The sequence below is a fragment of the Mustelus asterias genome, unplaced genomic scaffold (assembly GCF_964213995.1).
Source record: "Mustelus asterias unplaced genomic scaffold, sMusAst1.hap1.1 HAP1_SCAFFOLD_221, whole genome shotgun sequence".
NCBI lineage: Eukaryota > Metazoa > Chordata > Chondrichthyes > Carcharhiniformes > Triakidae > Mustelus > Mustelus asterias.
The window spans coordinates 626,420-645,337 of NW_027590205.1; the positions used below are offsets into that span (position 1 = coordinate 626,420).

Consider the following 18,918-nt stretch of genomic DNA (forward strand, 5'->3'; position numbering starts at 1 on the left):
GGCAGCATCCTGGTAAATCTCCTTTGCACTCTTTCCAGCGCTTCCACATCCTTCTTATAGTGAGGTAACCAGAACTGCACACAATATTCCAAATGTGGTCTCACCAAGGTCCTGTACAGTTGCAGTATAAGCCCACAGCTCTTCAAACTCAAACCCCCTGTTAATAAACGCTAACACACTAAAGGCCTTCTTCACAGCTCTATCCACTTGAGTGGCAACCTTCAGAGGTCTGTGGATATGAACCCCAAGATCTCTCTGTTCCTCCACATTCCTCAGAACCCTGCCGTTGACACTGTAATCCACATTCAAATTTGTCCTACCAAAATGAATCATCTCGCACTTATCCGGGTTAAACTCCATTTGCCATTTTTCAGCCCAGCTCTGCATCCTATCAATGTCTCTTTGCGGCCTACAACAGCCCTCCACCTCATCCACTACTCCACCAATTTTGGTGTCATCAGCAAATTTACTGACCCACGCTTCAGCCCCCTCCTCCAAGTCATTGATAAAAATCACAAATAGCAGAGGACCCAGCACTGATCCCTGTGGTACACCGCTGGTAACTGGTCTCCAGTCTGAAAATTTTCCATCCACCACCACCCTCTGTCTTCTATGAGATAGTAAGAAGTTTAACAACACCAGGTTAAAGTCCAACAGGTTTCTTTGGTAGCAAAAGCCACACAAGCTTTCGGAGCCTTAAGCCCCTTCTTCAGGTGAGTGGGAATTCTGTTCACAAACAGGGCATATAAAGACACAAACTCAATTTACAGAATAATGGTTGGAATGCGAATACTTACAGCTAATCAAGTCTTTAAGATACAAACAATGTGAGTAGAGAGCATCAAGACAGGCTAAAGAGATGTGTATTGTCTCCAGACAGGTCAGCCAGCCACTCTGCAGGTCCAGACAAGCTGTGGGGATTACAGATAGTGTGACATGAACCCAATATTCCGGTTAAGGCCATCCTCATGTGTGCGGAACTTGGCTATCAGTTTCTGCTCAGCGACTCTGCGCCGTCGTGTGTCGTGAAGGCCGCCTTGGAGAATGCTTACCTGAATATCAGAGGCCGAATGCCCGTGACCACTGAAGTGGCTGTCCTGTCTGGAGACAATACACATCTCTTTAGCCTGTCTTGATGCTCTCTCCACTCACATTGTTTGTATCTTAAAGACTTGATTAGCTATAAGTATTCGCATTCCAACCATTATTCTGTAAATTGAGTTTGTGTCTTTATATGCCCTGTTTGTGAACAGAATTCCCACTCACCAGAAGAAGGGGCTTGAGGCTCCGAAAGCTTGTGTGGCTTTTGCTACCAAATAAACCTGTTGGACTTTAACCTGGTGTTGTTAAACTTCTTACTTGTTTACCCCAGTCCAACGCCGGCATCTCCACTTCTATGAGATAGCCAGTTACTTATCTATCAGTTATCTATATTATCTATCAGGGAAATAAAGCTGCAAAGATATGAGGATAGAGCAGGGGAATGGGACTGACTGGATTGCTGTAGACACCTTGCATGGATCCAATGGGCTGAATGGCCCTGCACCAGAATGACACTTTCTTGTAATCTCATCTTCTAATTTAACCTGGGAGTTCAGATATCACTCAGGTCCATCTGTTCTACACTCTCTCCAGGGCTATTATGTCCTGTTGCCCGGAACTGAGCACAGTTCTCCAGATGTGGTCTAACCAAGGTTTGTGAATCTCAGGGCCTTTCCAGTCACACTGAAACCCAAAATCTTCTCTCACAGACACAATCAACAAAACTGTTACCTTCCACATTCCGAGGCTGCTAATATTCAGGTTCTGATGTATTGCATGACTCCATCAGATCACAATGTGATGTTTGATTTGAGTTTCCCATATGTCAATTCTCCACTTTCAGCACTCTGTAAATTTACAGAAACCATCACAGTTAGTCCAGGATAGAAATTCACAACATTCTCTCCTCCGAGTTGCCAATTGTGATTAAATGGTTCCTGGAGGTTTTATCACGTCTTTTCTATTGTGCCCATCCTCCAACCACTAATCAGTCAACACATCCATCCCCACTGCCTTCCTGGGCCAATTGGAAAGCAAAAAAGACTCCGCACCTTACAGCATAATGATTGACAGTTAGGCAAACATTTTTTATCCATTTTCAATATTTTTATATCCGGTGAAGAGAAATGTTCAAAGGAAAATGACAACAAAAGATATCTTTTTTAATGTCCTGAATGTTTTAGAGACTGAGGTTTGAATCCCACTACAGCAGATGGTGAAATTTGAATTCAAGAAAAAACCGGAATTGAAAGTCGAATAATGACCATGAAACCATTGTCGATTGTTGTAAAAAGCAACTGATTCACTAATGTCCTTGAGCCAAGGAAATCTGCTACCTGACCTGGTCAGGTCTATATGTGATTCCAGATCCACAGCAGTGTGGTTGGTTGACTCTTAAAATGCCCCGTGAAGTGCACTCAGTTCAAGGGCAAATAAAGATGGGCAATAGATGCTGGTCCAGCCAGTGGCAGCCACATTCCCTGGATGCATTGGGAAACAAATCTCCCATCCTTATCTGGTCTGGCCTAAATATGACTCCAAACTACATAGATGTGGTTGACTCTTAAAATGCCCTGTGAGATGGTCTAGCAAGCCACTCAGTTGAAGGACAATTAGGGATGGGCAATAAATACTGGTCCAGCCAGCGACTCCCACATTCCCTGAATGAATAAAAAAATTCCTGGAGACTCCAGTCCAATCCGGGAGAGTTGGTCACTGGGTCAGGCTCACAGCGCATGCGCCCTTCTGTACATTGTTCCTGTAAAGATGGCGGCCGCTAACCCGGGCCTGGAGCCGCTCAGCTCCGACTCTATTCAGTACCAATTGAAGCGGGACCGGGAACATTTTATTCTGGATTGAAGCCTTTAGGGGATATTTATGAAGCCTCCCAGCCCACTCCGCTGCTTCTATCCCTCCCCGGTCACCCAGCGGCTCCATTGCTGAACCTCACTCCATTGTTTCTTTTCGGCTCCTCGCAGCTCCAGTCACAGTCCGGACTGCGCATGCTCCGGTCAGAGCCAGGTACCGCGTTTGCGCAAGGCGGTGCCGTAATGTGGATAGGGCACCTTCTCACCCGCAGAGAATGTTGGGTAATCACCCCGCCATTCACACTGGTTTTGTTTAATAGAAAATATGGTTTGCGATCTGAACATGATTGGTACCATTGGGCCACAATAACAAATGTATTAAATCGATTGATATGGAACTAAGGACTGATATAGTAACTAAGGACTGGGGTGGCACAGTTGCAAGCGCTGCTGTCTCACAGCACCAGGGAACCAGGTTCAATTCCGGCCTTGGGTCACTGTCTGTGTGGACTTTGCATGTTCTCCCTGTGTCTGTGCGGGTTTCTTCCGGGTGCTCTGGTTTCCTCCCACAGTCCAAAGATGTGCAGGTTAGGTTAATTGGCTATGCTAAAATGCCCCTTAGTGTCAGGGGGATTAGCAGGGTGGATACTTGGGGTTATGGGGATAGTGCATGGGTAGGATTGTTGTCGGTGTGGGCTGAATGGCCTCCTTCTGCACGGTAGGGATTCTATGATTCTATGAGCATAGGCTCTCCACTAAAGTTCGGTTCTGGGTCTGATTGACAACAGAACAAACATCTACAGTTAGAAGTGAACACATCAGGATCTCAGCAGGTTTTCCCCATGGACAGAACAGTTAAACTGCCCCTTGCCAATAAGAATGCTGACATTGGATCAAATGTTTTGAGCTTTTAAAGTCAGAGTATTAGCCACTGAGGAAAACTAAGGAAATGCCTTTGCACATGTGAAGTGTCTGAGTGTTGTCCCTCTAGTCTAACTGTGCTGTTCTATTGGTAAATGAGACGACTGAGTGAATCCATTTCCACATTCAACTGGGAAATAATCTTTTGATAATGGGATTTTACCCAAAGGTTTACAGCTCCGACGGTAATCTCACACCTTCTGATGATGTGTTCAGCATTCTTTGTGCTCTCCAGTCAAAGACAAGTAAAATATTGCAGATGCTGGAAATCAAAATGTAAAATTTTGGAAATACTCAGCAGATCTAGTAGCATCTGTAGAGCAAGAAACAGAGTTTGCATTTTAGGCCCATGACCATTCAACACCCAGGCCTGAAAATTAGCACACTTTCTCCTACCAGAGATAGGCTATTATTTCCAGCATTTTCTGTTTTTATTTCTCATCTGTCTGAGAATGGAAACATCTTCCACTTGTCTACTGTGTCGAGCCTTTTCATAATCTTAATCAGATCATCCTCACTCCCTTTTCCAGAGAAAATATTTACAGACTGTCCAGTCTTTCTTGCTGGGTGTAACTGCCTGTTCATGCATCTTTCTAGTCTATTTTCCTGCATCTTCTCCAGTCCTTCTAGACCCATCTTATAATATGGAGACTGGAGACATCAGCTAATCTGAGCAGCAAACTCACTATTGTCCCCAAATCCCTGCATGTTGAAGTATTTTAGCCATTTTCCAATCAGCTGAATATGAGATGGGATGGAATAAACAGATTCAACAAGTCAGTCTGTAACACTGTGGAGCATCTCCAACTTGCCTCTTCCCCTTACTATTAAACAGTTGATTTTTTCACTCTTAATCTGTCAGTTATGGCACTAAGAATAAAGGGCTGAATGGCCTATTTCTGCTCCTATTTCATACGTCTGTATGTATGTTAGTATTGAACGGGAAACTAGAGGTACAATGAGAGATTGAAATGAGGAATGATGTGAGGAAGCTCCTTTGGAGCAGATACACTGAGCTGGAGTTGTGTCCAATGGCCTGTTTTGCCTCCTGTGTCATTTCACTCCTGAAGGGTCTGCTTCAAACTTTTAGACAATGCCACGGATTCCTAGACTGTCAAACCAGCAGAAATAATTTATATTTACCCTCTGTTCCTCTTAATGTGTTTTATTCTTTTACTGTCACTGTTAATCACACCCAGAACTGAACCATGTTGATTCTGGTAATTGGAGTTTATTTCTACTGATTATTAATATCTTTGTAACTGGGCTGGAGTTTAATATCTTGATGTCAGTTAAATAAATCAACTTTGTTTCAAACACAGTGTGTCAAGTACTTGATTTCTCCAGGATTAATTGATTGATTAATTTTTTTTAATTTTTTATTATAGAAACCCTACAGTGCAGAAGGAGGCCATTCGGCCCATCGAGTCTGCACCGACCACAATCCCACCCAGGCCCTACCCCCACATATTTACCCACTAATCCCTCTAATCTACACATCAGGACTCTAAGGGGCAATTTTTTTTTTAACCTGGCCAATCAACCTAACCCGCACATCTTTGGACTGTGGGAGGAAACCGGAGCACCCGGAGGAAACCCACGCAGACACGAGGAGAATGTGCAAACTCCACACAGACAGTGACCCGAGCCGGGAACCGAACCCGGGACCCTGGAGCTGTGAAGCAGCAGTGCTAACCACTGTGCTACCGTGCCGCCCAATTGATGTCCTGTTACCGACAGTTCTGTTTTTGGATCTTTTCTCCTTTCTAACTCTAGATTATTTCAGTTCTCATACCTTCAGTTACTCTCATGGACAAGTCCCAGCTCCTCGTACCTTCCAGAGTGTCTCTCCCAGCCTAGAGATTCAGGGAAGTTTCAGTATTAAAAACAGAAAATGCTGGAGTTAGTAATCCATACTTTTCCAAGTATCAGTTGATTGTGTCCCAGATTATTGGTTTCATTTACCCCACCGCTGATGTTAAGCTGATTGTTCTGTAATTGCTGTGTTCTTGAACAGGGATGTAACATTTACAATCTCTCAGTCCTTTGTCACCACTACTCTGTAAGGATTGTAAGATTGTAGTCAGAGCTCCACAAGCTCCATGTGAAGGACAGTGTGTGTCAGAGTACAGCAGTCCCTCAATGTCAGACTGCAGTGTCAGCCTAGATAATGTGCTCAGCTTGATGAGTATTTCCTGTTGTTATTGATGTGGATCATTCAGAAACAATGGACTCTGATGATGTCATCCACTCCTGCTGCAATGATGTCATAGAGACTATTACATCACAGCGGAGCCTTAGTGGTGAAAACAGTTTTGTTCCAGACGGCAGCAAGTTCATTACTGATAGATCTGGAAATGAGAAGACTGGGAATGAAAGCACCCCAAGGTATTTCAGAGGAGTTTCATGAAGAAAAAAATGACAATGATTAGCACTGCTGCCTCGTAGCACTAGGGACCCAGGTTTAATTCAGGCCTTGGGTGACTATCTGTCTGGAGTTTGAACACTCTCCCCATGTCTGTGTGGGTTTCCTCTGAGTGCTTGGATTTCCTCTCACAGTCCAAAGATGTGCAGGTTAGGTTGATTGGCTATGCTAAATTGCCCCTTAGTGTCCCAAGATGTGCAGGTTAGATGGATTAGAAATGGTAAATGTGTTACAGGAATAGGGTGAGGGCCTGGGTATGATTCCCTTTCAGAATATCGGTACAGACTCGATAGGCCAAATGGCCTCTTCTGCATTGTAGGGATTCTATGAGTGACAGAGCATAATATTAGGATGGATGGACAAAAGCCTGATTGAGAGGCAGATCCTGAATTACGAGAGAGAGAGATGGACAGTTTAGGGAGGGAATTTCAGAGTTTCACACTCAGACCCTGCCACCAATGGTGGTGTAATTAAAATGTGGAGATGCAGGCATTGGACTGGGGTAAGCACAGTAAGAAGTCAGTTGTCAGAAGTCAGTAAGAAGGTGTTGTGAGACTTCTTACGGTGTAATTAAAACCATGGATGCGCAAGAGGCCTGAATGAGAAGAGTGCAGATATCTGGGGGACAAGCTAAATTGCCCCTTAGTGTCCCAAGGTGTGCAGGTTAGGGGGATTAGCAGGGTAAATACTTGGGGTTATGGGAAACAGTTCTGGATGGGGTTGCCCTGAGTGTCAGGGGGATTATGTGAGGTTACAAGGATAGGACCTGGGTGGGATTGATATCAGTGCAGACTTGATGGGCCGAATGGGCTCCTTCTGCATTTCAGGGATTCTATTCTATGAACTCAGGGAATTGTGAAACTGGAGATTACTGAGATAGAGAGGGATAAGGTCATGGAGGAAATTAAAAATAAGGATGTGAATTTTAAAATCGAGGCATGACTTGACTTAAAGCCGGTGTAGGTCAGTAAGCAAGGCAGGGGTGGGGGGAGATGGGTGAATGGGATTTGGTGTGAGAAAGCCGGCAGGCAGCAGAGTTTTGGATGATCTCACGTTTCCATGTGGGAGTGGGGTGAATGTGAGAGGCTGCTCAGAAATGTACTGGAATCATCAAGTCTAAAGGAAACACAGGCATGGGTGAGGGTTTCAGCAGCAGATGAGCTGGGGTGGGGTGGAGATTGCTGACATTATGGAGATTGAAATATTTGGTATTAGTGATGGTGTGGATATGTGGTCAGAAACTCATCCTGTTGTTAAATCTGACACCAAGATCTGAATTTTCCATCTGTCGGGCACACTCACACGGGAGAGCCTGGAAGTGGGTGCAATCGGCCCCGGAATGTGATTTCAGACTGGCCAATTAATGATCAGTCAGTGTGAAATGCATGCTGGGAAAGGCTCAGTGCTGCCGGGGAGGGAGGGAAGGGGACGGGCACTGAGGAAAGCGAGGGTGCTGTTGGCATTTCCAATACGCTCCCTCAGGGGGACAGCTGCTGTGGAGCCTGTCTCTCAGCTACTGACCTGTAAAAAATAAACTGCGATGGAGCTACTCACACTTGTTGGAGGTGAGGATGGCAGAGACGGGGAGAGGGAGAACCTTTCAAAAGGAATTAACTTCTATTAGTGATATTAAAAAGACACAACACACTGTGTTTAACACAAAGCTGATTTATTTGACTCTTATCCAGAATATTTACACCTATAACCGGCCTGGTGTTTATTAGCAAGAGCAGGACCAGACTCCAGTGAATAATCTTCAGACCTGCAGGTGATTAACAGCAAAATCACCTGTTACTTGTGGCCTTGCTGGTGTCTCAGCAGATGGGATGACTGAGTGAATCCCCTCCCACACACAGAGCAGGAGAACGGTTTCTCCCCGGTGTGAATGCGCCGGTGTTTCAGCAGATTGGATGAGTGATTGAATCCCTTCCCACACACAGAGCAGGTGAGCGGCCTCTCCCCAGTGTGAATTCTCTGGTGTACGGTGAGCTGAGATGATTTCCTGAACCCAGTCCCATAACGAGAGCATCTGAACGGTCTCTCGTCAGCGTGAATACGTTGATGGGTCACCAGTTCCCCAGAACTTTTAAAGCACTTCCCACAATCCAGGCATTTAAATGGTCTCTCGTCAGAGTGAACCCGTTGATGGGATGTCAGTTCCACAGAACTTTTAAAGCACTTCTCACAGTTCAGGCATTTAAAAGGTCTCTCATCAGTGTGAACTCGCTGATGTTTCAGTAGGTGAGATGACTGAGTGAATCCCTTCCCACACACAGAGCAGGTAAATGGTTTCTCCCCAGTGTGGATTCGCTGGTGTTTCAGCAGATCAGATAACTGAATGAATCCATTCCCACACTCGGAGCAGGTAAATGATCTCTCTCCAGTGTGAATTCGCTGATGTGTCATCAGGTGGGATGACTGAGTGAATCCCTTCCAACACACAGAGCAGGTGAATGGCCTTTCCCCAGTGTGACCACGTTGGTGTCCTAACAGATTGGATAACTGAGTGAATCCCTTCCCACACTCAGAACATGTGAATGGTCTCTCCCCATTGTGATCTCGCTGGTGTTTTAGCAGACTGGATGACTGAGTGAATCCCTTCCCACACTGAGGGCAGGTGAATGGTCTCTCCCCAATGTGACTGCGTCGATGAGTTTCCAGGTCAGATGGATAACTAAACGCTTTCCCACAATCCCCACATTTCCACAGCTTCTCCCCAGTGTGACTGTGCTTGTGTCTCGACAGGCCAGATGATCGACTGAAGCCTCGTCCACACACACAACACGTGTATGGTTTCTCCTCACTGTGAACAGTGCTTTTTCCTTCCATGTTTAATATTAAATGATATTCAAGTTACGATAAATGATACACCTCTGTCAGCTCCTGGTGTGATGTTTGGTTTCAGTTTCCTGACTGTAAATCCTCCTCTTCTAAAACCCTGTGAAATTGATTTAAAACAAAAAAACAGGAGTGAGAGAGAACCCACAAAAACACAAAGACAGCTTGTGAAATTGAGCTGAATGAATCTGGTCATTTGTCTGATACTAATGAACAGTGCTGGATTATCATAAAAACCCAGCTGATTCACTAATGTCCATCAGGGAAAGGAAACTACCACCCAGTCTGGGTCTGTACAGACTCAGGCCTCTACTTAAGGAGAGTTCAAGACAGTGGGAGAGAATGGGGAGTGATGCAAGAGGTGAGGTTGTGGGGGGATGGGGGAGGTGCTGGTGATGGCAGGAGGAGAGGTTGTGGGGGGATGGGGGAGGTGCTGGTGATGGCAGGAGGTGAGGTTGTGGGGGGGTGGGGGAGGTGCTGGTGATGGCAGGAGGTGAGGTTGTGGGGGGATGGGGGAGGTGCTGGTGATGGCAGGAGGAGAGGGATTTTACACATCTATAACTCAGCTGGAGCTTTGACAGAATCTCCCAAACCCTCAACTTCCACCACCTGGAAGGACCAGGATCACAAGTGTGAATCAACACCTCGAAATTCACCTTCAAGTCTCACACACTAGGGGATTTTCACAGTAACTTCATCGCAGTGTTAATATAAGCCTACTCGTGACATGATAAACTTTTTTAAAAAACGTTAAACACACTGTCCTGACTTGTCTGACATCCAGTACTGGATGAACAGATATTTTATATATTGGGAAGACTGAAGCCACTGGTTTCAGTCTTTGCTACAAACTTCACTCCCCAGCCACCGACTCCATCTCTCTCCCTGATAATTGTCCGAGGCTGAACATGATTGTTCACAACCATGGTGACATGTTTCACCTCAGGAATTAGGAGTCGGCCATTCGGCCCATCAGGTCTTTCACTTCTGTCAATGTTTCAAGTCTGGATGACCGTTCTCCAAACAGTCATTCAGACTCGAAACGTTGGCTCTATTCTCTCTCCAAAGATGCTGTCAGACATGCTGAGATTTTCCAGCACTTTGTTTTTGTTAAACATTCACTTGATTGCAGTTTGGTGTGGGTAAATCCTCCCCTTCTAACCCATGTAAAATGAGTTTCCAAAACCCATCACTCTCAGTCCAGGATAGAAATTCACAACATTGTGTCTGCCTGCTTTCCGGCTCAGGATTACTTAAGCTGGGACACATTTTCATTGGAAGCAGATGAGAAAATGTTCACTCGGCTGACTCCTGTGATGAGGGGGTTTGGCTTCTGAGGAAAGGTGGAACAGGTTGGGTCTTTACCCATTGGAATTCAGAAGAATGAGTGGTGATCTTGGTGAAGCATATTAGATCCTGGGGGAGCTTGACTGGGTCGATTCTGAGAGGATGTTTCCCCTCATGGGGTAATATCGAATTATGGAACAGTTAAAAAATAAGAGGTCTCTCAGTTTACACCATGAGGAGAAACGTATTCTTTATGAAGATCATTAGTCTTTGGAAATCCCTTCTCCAGTAAGTAGGAGGCTTGGTCATTTAATACATTTAAGGCTGTGTTAAGTTCATAAGATATTGGAGCAGAATTAGGGCATTCGGCCCATCGAGTCTGCTCTGCCATTCGACCATGGCTGATATGCTCCTCATTCCCATTTTCCTGCCTTCTCCCCATAACCAGTTAAAAATCTGTCTAACTCCTCCTTAAATTTACTCACTGTCCCAGCATCCAACGCACTTCGGGGCAGCGAATTCCAGATTCACAACCCTTTGGGAGAAGTAGTTTCTCCTCAACTCTGTTTTAAATTTGCTGCCCCTTATCCTAAAGACTATGAGCTCTCATCCTAGAATGCCCCACAAGAGGAAGCATCCACTCCACGTCTACTTTATCCAGACCTTTTATCATCTTGTACACCTCAATTTGATCTCCCCTCATTCTTCTAAATTCCAGAGAGTATAGGCCTATATCTCTTCATACGACAAACCCGAAATCTCTGGAATCGATCTCGTGAACCTCCTCTGAACTGCCTCCAAAGCCACGACATCTTTCCTCAAATAAAGGGACCAAAACTATGCACAATACTCCAGGTGCGGCCTCACCAATGCCTTGTATAGTTCCTTACATTTATATTCTAATCCTTTAGCTATAAATGCCAACATTCCATTCACTTTCTTTACAATCTGCTGTTCCTGCATGCTGGTTTCCTGTGACTGGTGAATGAGGACACCCAGATCCTTCTGCACTGGAGCACCCCGAAGTCTCTCCCCATTTAGATAATAAGTCGCCTTCCCAACACTCCAGCCCAGGCAACATGCTGGTGACCCTCCTCTGCACTCTTTCTCGTGCAATCACATCCTTCCTATAGTGTTCCTCAGTGTTAGAGAACATAGAACAGTACAGCACAGAACAGGCCCTTCGGCCCACGATGTTGTGCCGAGCTTTATCTGAAACCAAGATCAAGCTATCCCACTCCCTATCATCCTGGTGTGCTCCATGTGCCTATCCAATAACCGCTTAAATGTTCCTAAAGTGTCTGACTCCACTATCACTGCAGGCAGTCCATTCCACACCCCAACCACTCTGTGCGTAAAGAACCTACCTCTGATATCCTTCCTGTATCTCCCACCACGAACCCTATAGTTATGCCCCCTTGTAATAGCTCCATCCACCCGAGGAAATAGTCTTTGAACGTTCACTCTATCTATCCCCTTCATCATTTTATAAACCTCTATTAAGTCTTCCCTCAGCCTCCTCCGCTCCAGAGAGAACAGCCCTAGCTCCCGCAACCTTTCCTCATAAGACCTACCCTCCAAACCAGGCAGCATCCTGGTAAATCTCCTCACTCTCTCCAGCGCTTCCACATCCTTCCTATAGTGAGGTGACCAGAACTGCACACAATACTCCAAATGTGGTCTCACCAAGGTCCTGTACAGTTGCAGCATAACCCCACGGCTCTTAAACTCCAACCCCCTGTTAATAAAAGCTAACACACTATAGGCCTTCTTCACAGCTCTATCCACTTGACTGGCAACCTTTAGAGATCTGTGGATATGGACCCCAAGATCTCTCTGTTCCTCCACAGTCTTCAGAACCCTACCTTTGACCCTGTAATCCACATTTAAATTTGTCCTACCAAAATGAATCACCTCACATTTATCAGGGTTAAACTCCATTTGCCATTTTTCAGCCCAGCTTTGCATCCTATCTATGTCTCTTTGCAGCCTACAACAGCCCTCCACCTCATCCACTACTCCACCAATCTTGGTGTCATCAGCAAATTTACTGATCCACCCTTCAGCCCCCTCCTCCAAGTTATTAATAAAAATCACAAAGAGCAGAGGACCAAGCACTGATCCCTGCGGCACTCCACTAGCAACCTGCCTCCAATCCAAAAATTTTCCATCGACCACCACCCTCTGTCTTCGATCAGACAGCCAGTTACCTATCCAATCGGCCAACTTTCCCTCTATCCCACACCTCCTCACTTTCATCATAAGCCGCCCATGGGGGACCTTATCAAACGCCTTACTAAAATCCATGTATTGACATCAACTGCCCTACCTTCATCAACACACTTAGTTACCTCTTCAAAAAATTCTATCAAATTTGTGAGGCACAACTTGCCCTTCACGAATCCATGCTGATTATCCCGGATTAATCCGCATCTTTCTAAATGGTCGTAAATCCCATCTCTAAGGACCTTTTCCATCAATTTACCAACCACTGAAGTAAGACTAACCGGTCTATAATTACCAGGGTCATTTCTATTCCCTTTCTTAAACAGAGGAACAACATTCGCCATTCTCCAGTCCTCTGGCACCAGCCCCGTGGACAGCGAGGATCCAAAGATCAAAGCCAAAGGCTCTGCAATCTCATCCCTTGCCTCCCAAAGAATCCTAGGATATATTTCATCAGGCCCAGGGGACTTATCGACCTTCAGTTTATTCAAAACTGCCAGGACATCCTCCCTCCGAACATCTGTTTCCTCCAGCCTATTAGCCTGCAACACCTTCTCTTCCTCAAAAACATGGCCCCTCTCCTTGGTGAACACTGAAGAAAAGTATTCATTCATCACCTCGCCTATCTCTACTGACTCCATACACAAGTTCCCACTACTGTCCTTACGTTCTGTCTGATTCTGTCAGTTGATGTTTCTGAGATTAACCTTGGGACACTCTCCTACATTAAAGGTCTGATATAAATGAAAGTTAGTTTTAAATCACATTGTAACAGATTGGGGAAGTCAGGATTAAAACAATATCTGGGTAAATGGAGTTTGGTCACAGATCAGCCGTGACCCCAGTCAATAAGAGAACAGGCTCGAGGGGGATAAATGATTTCCTCCTGTTCCCAATAAACTTGGGCTCAAACACCAGCTGATGAATGGAAAGTGATGGGTGAACTGGGGAGAAGACACTTCACCAGGAACCAGCGATGGAGCAGAGTTAAAGAGTAGGAGAGTCCTGTGGACAGACTACTCAGGAAATGGAATAGATTGTTCGGCCCTTCAAGTCTGCTCTGTTATTCAATTAGACCCTGGTTGATCCATTAGTCTATCTGAACTTGAACAAATATCTGAATTGTTAACTCAAGCTGGTTACAGCAGTTATTAACAGCAGCAGAAACACACCATAGCTATCAGAATGAACATGGGTCAGTGCAGGATGTGATTACCTGTTCAATAACTGGGGAATCTGCCTCCAGAAGACTTGTGAACTCGCTGGTGTCTCATTAGGTTTTGTGACTGAGTGAATCTGTTCCCACATATGGAGCAGGTGAACGGCCTCTCCCCGGTGTGAACTCGCTGGTGTATCAGGAGATCAGATGAGTTAGTGAATCCCTTCCCACACACGGAGCAGGTGAAAGGCCTTTCCCCAGTGTGAGCACGCTTGTGTTTCAGCAGGTGAGATGAACTGCTGAATCCCTTCATACACACAGAGCAGGTGAATGGCTGCTCCCCAGTGTGAAGTCGCTGGTGAGTGTGAAGGTTGAACATTCGACTAAAACTCTTCCCACACACGGTGCAGATGAACAGACTCTTCCCAGTGTGGCTGCACTGATGAGCTTCCAGCTGGGATGGAGAACTGAATTCCTTCCCACAGTCCCCACATTCCCATGGGTTCTCTATGGTGTAGATGTCCTCGTGTCTCTCCAGGTTGGATGATTTAATGTGTGTATATTTCAAATATCCTGTCAAAGGAGTTTAGAAACATCATCACTATCAATACAAGATAGAAATTCAGAACAGACATTTCTACTTTCTGTGGAACATCGTTTCCTCACTTGTTCCTGTAAAGCAGTAAATCCTCATCCTGAACACTTTCCCACCTCCCTGTCCTGCAACCAACTCCCACATTGAACAACCATCTCATATTTCATTGATTGTCCCATGTTTGAGTCCAGTGTGCCAGGCTGCATGGCGTATGGGTGCTGTTTCACCCATAAGATGGATCTGTGCAGCACCCTCTTCCAACTGTTCTGGCTGCCAACCAGCCCATGCCCACCCACACAGTTCCAGCAGCACCGCACACAATACTGCTCACCTGCTCTAACAGACTCGTGAAGAATGTCCTTTCATTTTCTCAGAGAGAGTTGGTCAGCCTGGCAAACCCAGTGTGAAATATCTTCACAAATCTTTTCTCCCACTCTCTATTCTGGCTGGGTTCAGTTCTTTTGTACAGAGTCAAAATAAAATCAATCAATTATTTTCTCTCCTGGTCACTGCTGGGAGCTGCAGCTTTTTACTGGGGGTGTTGGGGACTCCAGCGGGTGTTTGTGAATCCTCCCCGCCCACCTCCCAGGGTTTCCTTCCTTCCCAGAGATCAGAGTCCTCATTGATTTGAGGCCAAAGTGTAACCTCTTATTTATTGTCCCCCTCCCCCATCCTCTGATGTGAACCATCCTCCAGTGGCTGAGCCAGGATGGGGCCGTTAACCTGGGCCTGTTCCCGGGAGGGAGGGAGGGAGGGAGAAGCCCCGCAGCTGCAAACCAGGGAGCTGACAATGATTCTGAAGGGTTTGCGGATCCACAAAGTGTTTCCAAATCCTCCCAGCCACCGCCTAACGCTGACTCCGCTTCTCCGGGACAAAGGACTCTCGCTCCCGAGGCGAACAAAGGAATTGCGCATGCTCCACATTCAGACAGAGTGTCCCGCATGATCAGCCAGACCGGACTGCGCATGTGCCAGATCGTGATGCCCCGGGGAGGGTGATTGACAGCGGCTCCGGACCAATACGAGGGGCGGGTCTGGATGACGCGGTGGGGGTGGTGGGTGGGGGGGTTGGTCCTCCAACCAATCAGGGTGAAAAAGGGGCTCCAACTGACGCATGCGCATTGCGGGTAATGGCGACGGCAAAGGCTTCCTGCTTCGGATCCGTAATTTGTCAGCGGAAAATCGCCGATCGGTGGGTACGATGGAACCGGCGAGTGGACGGGAAGGCTTCAGAAACCGGTTGTGCGATCTGTAAACTCCCCCCAAAATTCTCCAATTACCCCATTTGCATCGAGCGGGTCAAAGATCCCTGAGATCGGCCCACGCGTTAACGACCTCCATCTTTATTGGGGGCAATGTGCGGCAGTGCGCATGGGTGATCGCCATCTTTGTAGGGGGCAATATTGTCAATGACTGGGAGGAGCGGGTTCCCCATTGTTCAGAATGGAGACAACTTGTCCATCAAACTGCATCAACCCTCTGAGTCCCAATGTCTTATTGATGAGGCAGAGCGGTGGCAGAGAAGGAAAGAAATCACAAGATGCTTTATAAATATTTTAAGGGCAAGAGGGTAATCAGGGAAAGAGTGGTTGGTAGGTTAGGAATTAATTGCCCATTCGGCAACCTGGGTGTGGAGCCGGAAGATGTATTTGAAGCATTAAAGGAGTATTTTGCATCTGTGTTCACTGTGTGGAAGGACAATGTAGGTACAGAAAGCAGGGATGGGTGTGTGATAGAATTGAACAGATTGTCATTGGTGGTGTGGTAAATAGCGAGGAGGACAACCTTGGATTGCAGGGTGATACAGACAGGCTGGTCAGACGGGCAGAACAGTGGCAAATGGAACTTAACCCTGAAAAGTATGAAGTGATGAATTTTGGGAGGACAAGGCCAGGGAATATAAAGGACCAGAGGGACATTGGGGAGCATTCCCAATTATCCCTGAAGCCAGCAGGACAGGTAGATAAGGTGGTTATGTTGGAGCTGTATAAACACTTGTTACTCATAACTCGAGTCCTGTGTGCTGTTCTGTTTGGAACACTAGAGGAAGGATGCGATTGCATCAGAAAGGGAGCAGAGGAGATTCACCAGGATGTTGCCTGGGCTGGACCATTTCAACTATGAAGAGTGGCTGGTTAGGCTGAGGTTGTTTTCCTTAGAGCAGAGAAGGCTGAGGGGTGACCTGACTGAGGTGTACAAGATTATGAGGAATATAAATCAGGTAAATTGAAAGGAACTTTTCCCCTTTAGTAGAGGGGTCAATAACCAGGGAGATAGATTTAAGTTAAGGGGCAGGAGGTTTAGAGTGGAATGGAGGAATAACCTTTCACTCAGAGGGTGGTAGGAATCTGGAACTCTCTGTCTGAAAGGGTGGTAGAGGCAAGAATCCTCACATTATATAAGAAGCATTTAGATGAGCAGGCGAAACACCATAGCACTCAAGGTTATGAACCAATTACTGGAAATGGGATTAGAATAGATAGGTGCTTGCTGGCCGGCACAGACATGATGGGCCAAAGGGCCTCTTTCTATGCTGTAAAACTCTATGCTGCTAAATGGAGGGAATTTCTGTTCATCCAGTGCAAGATGTCAGATAAGTCAGGGTGATGTGTGACTTGAAGGGAATTTTGGAGGGATGATGTTCACATACACCTACTACCCTGGTCCTCCTCGGTGCTGGAGGTTGGTTTATTTGTAAGTAAGTAAAATTCCCTCCCGTCACCCCATGTCGCTCCACTTCTCACCCTCTCCCTCCCCTCCCAGAGAGAAGAGCCTGGTGTCAGTCCAGAAAAGGTGGTAGGTTCCCATACCAGTGAACCAGTTAAGTTTTTCACAACAATGTCAGTTTTCATGGTCACATTTTTCTCGTATCTGCCCAACAAATTACCAAATTTGTTCAGCTCGATTTCACAGCCTGATTTTGCGGCTTGTCTCTCATTCCCTTTTCTCTGTTTTGAAATAATTTCACAGGGCAATTGGAAGGAAGGATTTGCAGTTGGAAAACTCAAACTAAACATCGCATCAGAATCTGATGGAGTCACTCAATTTATCCAAACCTGAAATCATTGTGTTGTAAACATGGAAGGAGAAAGTACCATTCACAGTGGGGAGAAAGCGTCCGTGTGTTGTGTGTGTGTGGATGAGGCTTCATCTGATTATAGAACCTGGAGAGACACAGGACACCCACAGCATGGAGAAACTGTGGAAATGTGAGGACTGTGGGAAGGGATTCAGTTACTCAGTTATACTGGAAACTCATCAGTGCGTTCACACTGGGGAGAGGCCATTTACCTGCACCGAGTGTGGGAAGAGCTTCGTGAATTCAACCAACCTGCTGAGACACCAGCTCGTTCACACTGGGGAGAGGCCGTTCACCTGCACTGAATGTGGGAAGGGATTCACTCATTCATCACATCTGTTGAGACACCAACCAGTTCACACCTTTTAAATACACAGACTGTGTGAAGTGCTGCAAAACTTCTGGGAACTGAAGCACCATCAACATGTTCACACTGACATGAGACCGTTCAGGTGCTCTCATTGTGGGACTGGGTTCACACAATCATCTGACCTCACTGTCCACCAGTGGATTCACACTGGGGAGAGGCCACTCACCTGCAAAGAGTGTGGGAAGGGATTTGCTCAGAAGTCCACTCTGCTGACACACCAGTGGATTCACACTGGGAAGAGACCATTCACCTGCCCTGAGTGTGGAAAGGGATTCATTAATTCATCCCACCTGCTAACGCACCAGCAGATCCACACTGATGAGACTGAACTGCGGAAAGTGCAACAAAAGTTCCAGGGAACTGCTGTCCCATCAACAAATCCACACTGACTAGAGACAATTCAAGTGTTGTCATTTTTGGTCTGAGTTCAGGTAACCTCTTCCCACTGTACACCAGTGCATTGACACTGAGGAGAGAATGTTCACTCCCTCTGAATGTGGGAAGAGAGTCACTCATTCGTCCCATCCGCTGAGATCCAGTGATTTCAGAAATAACTACATTGATTGTATTTTACTTTTAATCACAACCAGCACTAAATCGCATTCTTTGGGGTCTGTTTCTACTGCTGATGATAAACTCCAGGCCAGTTGTATGTTTTTAATCTTCTGGTTAAAAGTTAAATAAATCAGCTTTATGTTAAGCTGAGTGTCAATCTTTTTGATATCTCCAATATGTTAGGAGTTTTTGAGAATCTCTGCCCATTCCCTCTTTCCTCCATCCTCACTTCCAATAACAAGTGTAAGCAGCTCATAGAGCTTCTTTAGGATTGAGAACATCCAATGAATTACCTCTACTACTTCCAACAGCCCACCAGAAAAATACTGCTTCTAAAGTTCCTCATTGTCTGAGCTCTGAACCTGCATCTTCCTCTGGGTTCTGTCACCATTTAATTGGGACCATCAGTGGTGGTGTTTTTAACCCAGCATTCCCAATGGTTGAGAGTATCCCCTTTCCACAGCACAGGAGAGCAGTGGGCAGGCCTGGTTCTATTCTGTGTTTGGAGCATCCGCAGTGTCAGCCATGACTATGAACAGACATTTCTCTCTCGGATCCACGATGGGTAAAAGGTGGGATGGCGGGAGGAATGGATTTGGTGGGTGGATAGAGAT

General features: G+C 46.1%; 1 protein-coding gene across 1 annotated transcript in view; it reads left to right on the plus strand.

Annotated features, from left to right (window-relative positions):
- The window catches only part of LOC144485819 (uncharacterized), a 124,193-nt gene that overhangs the window by 81,018 nt on the left and 24,257 nt on the right, over nt 1-18,918 (plus strand). Inside the window, 2 exon segments of the mRNA XM_078203899.1 lie at nt 3,021-3,063; nt 17,462-17,747. Of these exon segments, the coding sequence (XP_078060025.1) occupies nt 3,021-3,063; nt 17,462-17,747 (329 nt within the window).